Source organism: Ascidiella aspersa, chromosome 2, assembly GCF_963924565.1.
Source record: "Ascidiella aspersa chromosome 2, kaAscAspe10.2, whole genome shotgun sequence".
NCBI classification, from domain to species: domain Eukaryota; kingdom Metazoa; phylum Chordata; class Ascidiacea; order Phlebobranchia; family Ascidiidae; genus Ascidiella; species Ascidiella aspersa.
In genome coordinates, this window is record NC_139448.1 from 35970881 (window position 1) to 35983008 (window position 12128).

The window sequence follows — 12128 nt, forward strand, 5'->3', positions numbered from 1 at the left end:
CGTTTTCATTGGTTTTCTTTTGCGTCCTGGTTAAAACTAACTTTGCCATTGCAAGCCAATTCTTGTTTGACCAGACAGTAGATATAAACTCACATCATAGTAACAAGAGCCAAATCACATTCTTTGTTGCTTATATAGAGGCAAACTGCTGTGTAGTATCTATTAAAGGCAACAAAGAGCAACGGCCATTTAACTAATTGGTTGGGCATGCCGCAAGCACACACACACAATAGTAGCTTTCGCGGTCTTCAGTGAGAATCGTTGAACAAAAATGTTAACAGCTGTTTGAAAGAAACCCTTGATTAGAAAAATGCTGTTAATGTACGAAGTTTGGAAGAACAAGCTGGTTTCCAAAAATTACCAAAGTTGGAAGTTAATACGTTAATAGGCGGTTAAACTTCAGGGGCTCTTAGACTGGGGTACATGGACCCCTTGGGTGTACGTGAACTAGTTTTATGAGGTCCATCAAGGCCCAATTAAAATATTAGTTTAAATTTGAGTAATCATGTTTTAACAAAAAGTGTTAAATTATACATAAAACGATTTTGCACTGAATACATATTTAGACTCCATTGCGCTTACACATTTTTGGACCGAAAACAGCAGATTTTTGAAATCTATTTGTATTATGGCATCAATTTATGACGTCATCTCTACAATTCCTTGCCTACGCTGGTCCACGCGAAGCAAAAATGTTTTTTAGGGGTCTGCGGTAAAAAAAAGTTCAAGAACCCCTGAAATGACTCATTATATCCGATTGATCAATCAGCCAAAGCTCACTGTAATATCTAGGTTTATCACTACACGGTACACGGAGTTTATAACATTATCAGAACGTTTGAATAGCAAAATGCAAATAAAACTATATCCGACTAGGGCCGAATTGAGCTTACTGCCTAATTGTCGTATGTTGGATGAATTAAAACCGTCTTTGCGATTTTTGTTGTTCAGGGTGGATCATTAGGTAAGATACACTAACACTTCAGTATATGTTTAAAAAATGCCCACTGAATTATATGCAGAGTGGTGAACGAGTTAAAATGTCTTTTAAGTTACGTTAAACCATTATATAAATGTAGGTATTTATGTGGAAATAGCACCTTAAATCGTGACATTAACAAACATAAAATAGAAAAAGCCGCTCGGCATCATTTTCATTTGAAGTCACAGTGGCGGCGGCCCGACACTTCCTCCACCAAGTTTTCAGCCTAGAGTGTTTACTGTGTTTTAGCCTATTGTTGGTTCTTTGTGTGACTTTATTTACTTTGGGTGGTATAGTGCGGCACACTAGTTGAGCGATCTCGCTTAAGCAAGTTGGGACGTCCCCTGTGACTTCAAATGAAATTGATGCCGAGCTGCTTTTTCTATTATTCGTTTCGTTAAGGTCACGGTAGCATCCGAACTAATCAAAATTGGTTAAATATTTCAACAAACAAATAAGGATTTCATCGGAAAACTTTCATATAACGGGTTGGGTAAAATCAACAGAAACCCTTAATTGAATTAAAACGGACGAGTTAGCCTAAAAATACCCATGTTCATTTTAGGTGAAGGGTTATAATTGTTAAAGTTAAACAAGTTCCAAAAGTAATTTTTTGATTTTTTTGGTATATTGAACAAATTTAAATAAATAATGAGAAAGTAGATTTAATAGATTAAAGCTTGTCTGGTCTAATGGGTAAGTTGTTTTAAAGTGTAGGCCTACGGATATAGAACACATCTTAAGAAAATAAACTCTTTCAGGGGAATTTTAGTTACATAGCGGGATCGTCACCTGCGTACTAGCGGCCTGCGCAGACCAGCGCTTCGACCAGCAGACCGGAACGCTCGTCATCGCAATGAGAGTTCCAACTTATTATTGAACCCAAAATAAACCTTCAATAGGGAATAACCTGCGATTTACGATACGTTCCAAGTTATTAAATACCTATCAATAGGTTTAATCGTAACCATGGCAGTATTTTACGCCAATAAAAGATAAGCCTACACCTTATGTGGCAAAACATTACTGACCGTATTTGTTTTGAATTCGTTTTAATTTTCTCCCTATTTCTGGTTTTTACAAGTTCATTGAAAAGTTAAATTATAGCACTTGGTAAACAAACACTAATCGCTTGAATTTGTTGTTGGGAATATTACATTGCCACGTTTTTGTCAAAATATGTGGTTATTGGGTATTTTTTGCAAGAGTTGTACGTGATTGAGAAATATTTGCGCCCACTTTGAAACCCTATTTATCATAACATTAAAAAAGGCACTTTAATACGAAATTTGAAAAGCAGGGAGATTCTAACCCAGGTAAATAGATATGTTTATTGTTACGGTAATAGATTCCCAGGAAGCGGCAAAAGACCGTTAGGTCATCAAAGTCAGCTCCCTCATCGCAATATCATTAGAATACATTTGAAGGCACACAGTTAAGAGTTGGATAAAAAATTAGAGAACAAATTGAAATTCAGTAATACAACAGAAATTTTTGGCCACTACAGCAAAGAACAACGCTTGCATGAAAACAAAGGGAATTTGCGCATGGCACATTTACCATAGAATACAAAAAGCAACAAACAACAAAACCATAAAGCTGCTGATATTTCGGGCAGTTTTTAAATTCGCGAACCACAATTACGCTCAGCTGCGCCTCTTGTGGCTGAATATGTAGCTTCGGAAACTTTGACGGCGGCTTGTTTCACGAAAGGCTGACAACTCGGCGAGCCGTTTTAGCGCTGTCTGAAAAGCTGCAGCGCAACAATTACGAGGAACTTCAAATCACATTTAACTCTTTGTCGCCTCTAGCGAACAACGGCGGCTTGTTTCACGAAAGGCTGACAACTCGGCGAGCAGTTTTAGCGCTGTCTGAAAAGCTGCAGCGCAACAATTACGAGGAACTTCAAATCACATTTAACTCTTTGTCGCCTCTAGCGAACAACGGCGGCTTGTTTCACGAAAGGCTGACAACTCGGCGAGCAGTTTTAGCGCTGTCTGAAAAGCTGCAGCGCAACAATTACGAGGAACTTCAAATCACATTCAACTCTCTGTCGCCTCTAGCGACTAACGGCGGTCGGAACATTAAGACTTGGCTGATAATTTTTAAATCTGAAAAAGTGTTAGGCTCCCAACGTAAGGTTTTTATTATTTTAGAACTTTTAAGTCACAAAAACAATTTACTTTTAATAATTACCTTTTGCTGCAAAATATTTACAGCTAAAGTCACTTATACAGTCTTTCAAAATTATTAACAGACTGCGAAGTTTAAAGCAGGGCTGCGCAAAAGTGCGCCTTCGGCGGAATATCAGTAACAAAATATCTTTCAATTATCGCAATTATCAGGATGGCCGTGGCTATTTATGAAATAAATGGCTTGCTAAGTCGTCGGTATTTGTCTTGTTTAAAACGACGGTTTATAAAAACTAAACACATGTACCAGCATTTCAAAGTACATTTTCTCAGGTCGCTAGATTTTATTGCATATCGAAATGATTCAGTGAAACTGCGCTTTCTTGGTATTTTTCATATTTGTTTACATCTGTTTACCACAAAAGTCATTTTTTTCCATTATATTATACGTGTTGCAAAAAGAGCTGAAAATGGCAGAAATCTCTGCGCACGACGTCAAACCATAACCTCTGGTTTCCTGAAAACTATAACCTCAGGTTTGCGTTTAACCAGTTGCGGTATAATTATAAGTTTCAAAATGTTGTGTTTTTCTCGTAACAGAATTTTCCACAAAACAAAGCATTACTGGAAAGACTTGCATTCCATTCCGTGTTAAATTTTATCCTTGTACACCGTTAATATAACGTGTCTGCACGATTACGATCGAATTCAATACAACAAACTAAGAGTTCCTGCGGTAAAGCTAGTATTTAAGAGAAAGTACTTTGTGCGCAACAGGGAACGTGACGCATGTTTAAATGTGCGCACATTTTTTCACATTTTTAGAGTTATAGTTTAAAGTTTAGAGTTAGAGTTTTGAGAGTTAGAGTTGAGTTAAAAGAGTTAGAGTTAGGGATTTCCAAATGTGCGCACTTTTTTGAGATAGGTAATGTAAGCAAACCCAAATCTAAACTCCAACTCTAACTTTAAACTTTAACTTCCAAATGTTTGCTCCAAATGTTCGCATCCCCGTCTCTTTTTTGAATTTTGGATAACAACACTCTACACTTTGTATTTTACTCTGATAACCCGTATGTTGAGTAATAAATACGCAATCCCTAAACTACGTCATAACTATGATCAAACGGGCACATTTGGTTTAATTATTACGTTCAAATGTGACCTTTTTCAGGTTGTTTAACCTCAAAAAGATGAATTTTTCGGAACTAAAACCAGACCATTTTAAGCTTATGGAACTGTGAGATTAAAAATAATTAATTTTAAAAAATCTTAAGCACTTTTACTAATTTTTAAACTTTAATTCCTTAAATTGTTTTCCACAACACAGGTAATTTTTGATCATGTTAAATGAACAATTTTTATACGGCGTTTCTTTCATACCCTTGTGGCCAAATCCTTTTTTGTTTGTTTTTTCGGATTTTTTTTTCAGAAACCAAAAATTTACGCCAGATCTACGCCAGATCTTTGTCGCCTCTATCGAGCAAAGGCGGCGTGCTTTGAGAAACGCTGACAAAATAAAAAGTCAATAAGCATAAGGTTAAATTGTACAGAAATGTAAAAATGTCATCTAAAAACGCTTGACCCTAAGTTGTGTTGAAATGAATTGGGAACCAACGATTGTTATATGTACGGATTTTCCAAAAATGTCAAGAATTTTAGAGACAAGCATGTGAAACAATTTCAACTTTTACCAATTCAGTTTAGTGGACAATTAGAAAGTTATTCAAAAAGTCATGGATGAATCCTGGGATTTCACCCGTTCGAAAATGCTAACTCTATTATAAAGACCTAGTAGAGGTTGTGCAAACTTGTAGAATGACAAAAAACGTATTAACAACAAACCCTTGATCTGTATGATAGATATTTTCCGGTATTACGGTTGAATATTGTAAATGTACTTTTTTAATAAAGACTAGGTATGTGTATCGTATAGTATTCATACATGTTACTATGAATATTTGTGCCATAACCAACAAAAGGAAGCAAAGCAATCAACCGGAAAAGGTAGCATTAACGAGATAAAAGATTTCTAAAAAAATCCAGCGAATAAATCGCAACACAAAGACGTACACATAAACTATAATATTTTTCACAGAAACATTCCACTAGCTTAATGCATAGTACAGGTGACATTAGACTTTTTTGGTGCCGCTGGAGTAAGTAAAGTGAAAAAAACATTTTGTAGTTCCGATATAAAGCAATATTGTTTAGCGTGTAATGTTCAGCCCACCTTATGTTGTAACACAGGTTGGTATTCCCTCCAAGCTCCAAATACCATCAGCTTGGCAGGTTGAGAGCCCGGTAGCTGTCCCTGTGTAGCCAGTGGTGCAGGTGAATGTGTGGCTCGCTCCAAACCCACTGTTTGCTGGGGCTGCTGACACACCAGCTTGGCTCGGATTTCCACATCCTTAAAACACAACATGATTTATATTTTGTAAAAAAGGGATTTGATTCCTTTGTGCACAATGTGGACCTTTCAAAACTCAAGTGGCTTGCGTGTACATTGTACATACAATGCAAAGCATTCATGTAAAATTATTCTGTAGGGTTATCTAAATGCGGTAAATGGCCTAGTTTTGAGTTCTGCAAATCATTTGAAACTAAAAAGATTGGAAACATAATTGAAAATATTACTTATGTTTAGTCTATTTTAATTTAGAGCATCATTAGGACCTTAAATATGGAAACAATTTTAAATAAATTTAGGACAAATCAAGAACTGTAAGTCCGTGTTAAACAGATAATTAAGATAAATAATTACTCTGGAAAAAAACATATGAACAAATATCGCACTTGCAGTCGAAAATTCCAAATAGCCGAAAGACGCAGATGAATCGTATTGACCTTGAAGACTTATGTTGTACGAAGGAGAAGTAGCGTTGGTTTGGAATCTCATCGATAAATCAACTGAGCTAACGCTTCTCACAATGCTTCAAATTAAAATATTCAAATTTGTAGCATGAAATTAAAAATAGACTAAACAAAATATAATAATAAAGTTCAAACAGTAAACTTATTTTCTATTATTATTGCACAATTAAAAGTGCATTCATTGTTTGTGTTTGATGTGCTTAAGGAGTTTAAAGAAGTAACAACAGGTTAAACAAACAAAATAAAACAATCAGTTGGTGTTGAAAGTGACGTGCAACATACTCATCAGTAAAGCAAATGGTAAATGCTTACTTACTAACTTCAATAACACTTGACTTTGATAAACACTCCTTGAATATTTATAACAATCATACGCATGGCAATCTCCAACCTCCTAAAACAAGAGAAAAAATAGTCATTCAAACATGCTCAACTGGGTTAAAGAAATACAAAGACAAAGTAAAGTATAAAAAAAGTAAGATTATGTTAAAACAGTGGCGGAAAGTGAACATAATTAAAATAATAATATTAAAGAAGAAAATTAAAATATAAATACGCATGAATCATGCTTACATGTTGGGAAATAAACCATTTGAAGCGGAAAGCTGTAGAATTGGTCACAACTCACAAGTGATATTGATGCAGTTATGTTGCTTTCTGGTAAGAATCCATTTGGTGAAGTTTCAAGGGTTAGGGGGATTTTAACTGAAAATAAATAAAGTGTCATTCACCTACAACTACACTTTAGGGACATAGAATTGTTGTAAATAAAATATAATGCAACAAAAGCAACAATCCAAGTCTTTCCAGTATAATAAAATTAAAATGTGTGTCTGAATAACGTCAAATCTACTTCAAACACTCTTAGTCACTTAGTGTATGCATCACCCTAATCTAGCTGCTTATGGCTCCACAAGAACCAATAATAAAAAGTCACTTAGTTACATTTTATGCTAACAACATTCTGTGTTTGTTTATAAAAAAGCTGTTTAAACAAGGAGGAATTATTTTCTTACCAAATATACACAAGGGTGTTCGCCACCACTGAGCATCATAATCGCAGTATGGCTGTAGGTTCATGCCAGTATATCCACTTTTGCATGTAAATTTGTGACTACTCCCATGTCCCTTGTTGGCTGGAACATCCTGGAGTACTCCATCCAATGTCACATTTCCGCAATCTGAATTAAAAGATTGGATTTTTTGCCACAGTCAAAAACAGTCACCCATCTTTCAAATAACATGATAGCACTTAATTAAAATCGTAATTTTTTTATATTACTGATCTTTTTTTTAATCAGCTGACACTTGCAACAACTAAAAAACAAAAAACCAAGAAATACATAAAAAACTTGAGAGTAGATTTATGGACGAATTTATTTTTTTAGGAATATATTTGTGTTGGTATAGCTGTATAATACATAAATATCTTATCACCGTGGTTTATAAGTTGTTATAAAGACTCAGTTGTATCTTTTATTTCACAAAGGCTATAAAATGTTAAATAAAGAAAAAAAAAACTTACATCGCACATCAAGATTGAAATTTTGAGGCCTAAACCATCAGTCGTTGTGACAGTAATATTTTCATCCTTTAAAATGAGCGGCTCCAATCTAATGTAATTGTGTACGAAGTAACTACCAATCGAACAACTGCTGGAAAATGAAAGAACATTTATTCTTTTGTGGACCAGGTTGTCTTGGTCGGTTGGGTAAACTAATTCACATAAGTTCAACTGAGTTCTGTCAATTAAGTTTAATTGTTTATCTTATGAGTGAATATAACAAATCCATATTTTTTTTGAATTCATTTAGGTTTTATTTTAGTAAAAATGTGGGAAATTAAAACACTATGCTGTAATTTCATGGATACCGTCAAATCAAACCAACCTATATGTTCTATTGTTGTAAAGGCTTCCAATCCTTTGGGTGCATTCACATGTGGAGGAAACATTGTAGGAACATGTGATGGCAATCTAAAAGTTTAAGTGTAGAATCAACGCGGACTACAAAAAGGGATTCAGCAAGGATTGCATTTTGTTTATTTTACGGTTATTTGAGGAAGCCAATTGCCCATTTTTTATCCAAAAATAGGCTACAATTTATTTTAGTATGTTTATTATTTTAGTATATTTATTTTGCTAGGGTAGGGCTTTGGATTGAAATAAGACTCCCTGAGACCAGCGTCGGACGTGCAAATACAATGCAATTTCAGAACTAATAAGGACACAAACTGTGAAGAATATTTTCAAATCACATATTTTAGCGAGTGAGTTATATGACAGCCCCATGAGAGGATGTTGTATATACAGCATCCACCTTATTTTAGTTACAGAAGTAGTTTTATCAGGCTGTAGAGTTGGATTCTTAGGCTGAAGAGTCAGACTCTGTTTTTGTTTAATTGACTCACAGTCTTGGTGTTAAGAAACAACTTGAGTCTGATTAGAATCACCCTAAGTTCATTGTCAATAAAGGAGAGTTTTAGAAGGTAGCTTAGCGCCAGCAACGCTAGGTAGATTGCATATTATGGAACTGCACGTGCATTAAAAGTAATAAAAATATGAAACACTACGCTGCAACGTCGGACTCAACTATATAAACATTGTACCCTGATTTTGCAAATGTTCAATATTAGAAGTTAGATTTGAACTGAAAATATCAGGGTCTTACATTTACTGAATCAGAATGCGAGCACATGTTTCAATACCAAAATAGTCATAACAAAATATATTTTTGTAGCTCTAACAACTTAATGACAAGGGTATAAGAATATTTTGAAACAAATTAGGAAAAAGTAAAAAAAATAGCTGTTTAAATCAGAAACCAACCTTTCTTCAATAAGTGGAATACATTTAACCGAAATTGTAACCTTTTAAATGAGAATCATTTATTAAAGTTGTTAAAACTTACATCTCCATCTATTGTAAAGTAGATTTGGAAGTTGGTCTTTGAAAAATCAATGTCAAAGTGCACTAGTCCACCAACAACTTGGGTGGGACTTGGATAGATCCAGAATCTTTTAACTAAAAAATATTCATTTTATTACATATATATCCCATTAATCCTCTAAAATATAAAAGTGTCAGGAAAAATCAACAATATATAATGGTGACAAACAACAACATCACAAATACAACATAAAAAGAGACACAAAGTGTGGTTTATGAATTTGCAATATTACAATATTATTTGCATGGAAGCACATTGACCTACAATCTATCATTTTTACAAATTAAAATTGCATTATAATGATGATTTGGCACACCACAACTTTATAATATACAAACTGGCGGGTAGGATTTAGCCTTTGATCTGTAAATTATTGTTTTTACAAATAAAATCTTTCACTGAGCAGAAAGTAACGTTTGATGAACTCCAGGTTGATCCTTTACCCTTTTTTATGTGAATATTAGACCGAAAAGTTTTTGAAATGTGACAGGCTGGCCAATATGTTTAAATGATCAAAATTAAATGATAAACGAGTTCTTAAAATTAAAGACCCACTTGTTTTTAGTTTGCCAATATCTGAAATTTTGGTCAAAATATTTCTTACACGCCTTTATCTGAACAAAAGTAAACCAGAACAAAAAAAAATAAATCTATTTGCGTAAATCAAACCTTCCATCGAGCATAAAGTGACGTTTGTTAAACTCCATGTTGCATCAGCTTTGCAAGTTGCATTCACAGCTTCACTGCTGTGGTTTGCAGCTAAAAGAGTGTGAGTCGCCGAAAACACTATTTGCTGGCGGTGGTTCCACACCAGTAAGACCTGGACTCCCACATTCCACAATCTAAACAAACAGCGGATAATAAGGAATGCTTCACCTTGCATAAGTGAAGTTTAAATTGATCTAATTAATTGAATGAAACATAAGTGCACATCAAATTGTCTTGATTAGGATGATGTTGATTTACTTGACCCATTTTGACATCTATTATCAAGTTTATCAAAGTTTGGAATATTCTTAAAAGCGGAAATTATCAAAATGGTGCAAATAAATAATCCAAGGCCTTTGATATTTTTGTTGTGTAAATTAATCTTTTTATTTTAAAATCAGTTTAACTATATATTTTAATTGTTTTATTTACAACTAAACTTTTTCACAATAATTGTCAACATACAACCATGCAACATAAAACAAAAGCTCTACCTTGCACAGAGATAAACTAGTTAGATCGACGCACAATGTTCCAGACGCAATAACTTCAAGTTTAACGATTTCAGTTGTCAGTGGAGAAGTTGCACTAATGGAAAGTGAAACCCAATTTCCACTTATCGAACAACTCGCACTAAACTTTGACTGGTTGTCACTTGAGGGCGCCCCACATTCATTGGCACGAATTGCGATGATTAAATAACCAAAATTGAAGTAAATCACGGTCACCCAAACAACAACTTTATTGGTGGCTGTATCTTGAAAGGAGCCATTATAAAGAGGCCCAACATAGTTTGTAGCCCAAGTGTGGCCATTTCCACTTGTTTGCCTCACAAGGTTTGTTGTTGTAATGCAAGCACCTGTAAAAACCAAAAAAATCGACAACATTTCAGGATTTTGTTAAATTTATAACCGGAACAGAGAAATAAAGAGTTCCAGTGTGGTCTATAAATGTGGCTACAAAATTCAACTAAAATTTTATGAATATTGAAAAAACTATATTAAAATGGCTCATGGTGCCACACAGTTCACAATTACAGATGTAGCCAGCAGGAGTTTGGGAAATAAAATCTGCAATTGTTTTTGACATTAAAAAAGGCTATAAGTTAAACAGATACTGAATTCCTTTACTTGTTTTCCCTGTTTTATATTGAATAGTTTAAAAAACACACATCTCTTGTTTTACACTAATAGGTCACCTAACTAGCATAACATTTGTAATTGCAAATTGACAGAAAAATGGTTGCAAAACGGGAGCATAAACATTTTTGTTGTAAATTGTTTCCTAAAATTAAACCATATAAGTATTTTTTTAGTTAGCCAAGGAAATTAAAATTGATATAAGTAAAAGTTTTGGAAACATTTTTATCAAGCATTACTGTTAAATAAATATTTTTTAATGCATTCCTCTTTACAACTGATACGTAGAAAATAAACGTTCGGTTATTTGTTGAGCTATTTAATTAAAATAGTTCGATTCCTATAAGCTTTATTTACATTTGATAATTTGTTTAATAAAAACAAAACAAATTGAAATTGTCAATTTTGGGATTCCCCTAAGGGTAATTTCCCTAGTTTAAGTCCCCCAATTAAAGAACAGTAATGACTTAAAATTGAGCAACCGCTTTTATTTTTATTGGGATTTTTATTCCATAATAAGTTTTGTCTTTTCTTAAGATATGTTTTGTCCTGTAAGTGTATGGTATATTCAAGTAAGCTTGATAAACGTGTACACTTAAATTAAACCTATTAGATAACGCTTACAAGCCGGTAGGTAGCAGTAAAAACTTACTGTTCACTGGTCTAAAGTTGTATCCAAGAACCAAACATACCTTTAACACTTAAAACAAAAATAAAAAGCCCAACTGTAAAGAACCTTCCTTTAGTTTATTACGACAATTTACGTTCGCACAATAAGTTATGGTGTTGTCCCAACTGACCCATACTAACCTTTTTACGACAGCCTTCCAAAGAACACGATTATTTATCCAAGAAAGGTCGCAGTATGTTTTATTGAATATTTTGAAAGATCGCAGTCACAAACATAACGATAATAAACCTTTTACTGACCGCTACATGCTCTTTTCACACAGTTATGGATGTTTAATATGTCACGCAAAGCTACATCGAAAGTTTATCACTCTAGTCTATACTTTTATGAAGCGCTTGTTAAATAAATATAAAAATGTCACGAATGGAATTTTTATAAATTGAAGTGTAATACGTTTTAATTTTATATTTTTTACAGTCCAAACAACTCTCAAAAATTAAAACTTTTAAGAAAATGCGATAAATGCGATCCCGGGCAAAGATGGACTCAAGCCTTGCAAGTTGCAAACGAAATACATCAGACACAACTTAAACTACGCATTCTTACGAAAAAGCACAGAAGGTTTACTATACCAAAGAGTTTTTATATATAAATAAACAATAAAAACTTTTTAACTATACGTTGTCTATAGGATGACGTCACGTTGTGAAGGTATTT

The 12128-nt window shown here is 33.9% G+C and overlaps 1 protein-coding gene across 1 annotated transcript; it reads right to left on the minus strand.

Annotated features, from left to right (window-relative positions):
* Positions 1-4712: 4712 nt before the first annotated feature.
* Positions 4713-10190, minus strand: LOC146165527 (uncharacterized). The gene is made up of 10 exons (XM_083382790.1): positions 10136-10190; positions 9603-9775; positions 8895-9007; positions 7875-7960; positions 7511-7640; positions 7002-7166; positions 6559-6690; positions 6302-6379; positions 5908-6044; positions 4713-5521 (listed from the first exon to the last, which is right to left on the minus strand). The coding sequence occupies exons 2-6, from the start codon at positions 9607-9609 to the stop codon at positions 7152-7154; spliced, it is 351 nt and encodes a 116-aa protein (XP_083238916.1). The 5' UTR covers positions 9610-9775; positions 10136-10190; the 3' UTR covers positions 4713-5521; positions 5908-6044; positions 6302-6379; positions 6559-6690; positions 7002-7151.
* Between the last annotated feature and the right edge of the window lie 1938 nt (positions 10191-12128).

Excerpts from the sequence above, each read along its gene's own strand:
- LOC146165527 (XM_083382790.1), bottom strand. Across the intron at positions 7,961-8,894 it reads ACTTTACAATAGATGGAGAT|ATTGCCATCACATGTTCCTA; the intron begins GTAAGTTTTAAC and ends TTAAACTTTTAG. Across the intron at positions 7,641-7,874 it reads TACAACAATAGAACATATAG|CAGTTGTTCGATTGGTAGTT; the intron begins GTTGGTTTGATT and ends TTCATTTTCCAG.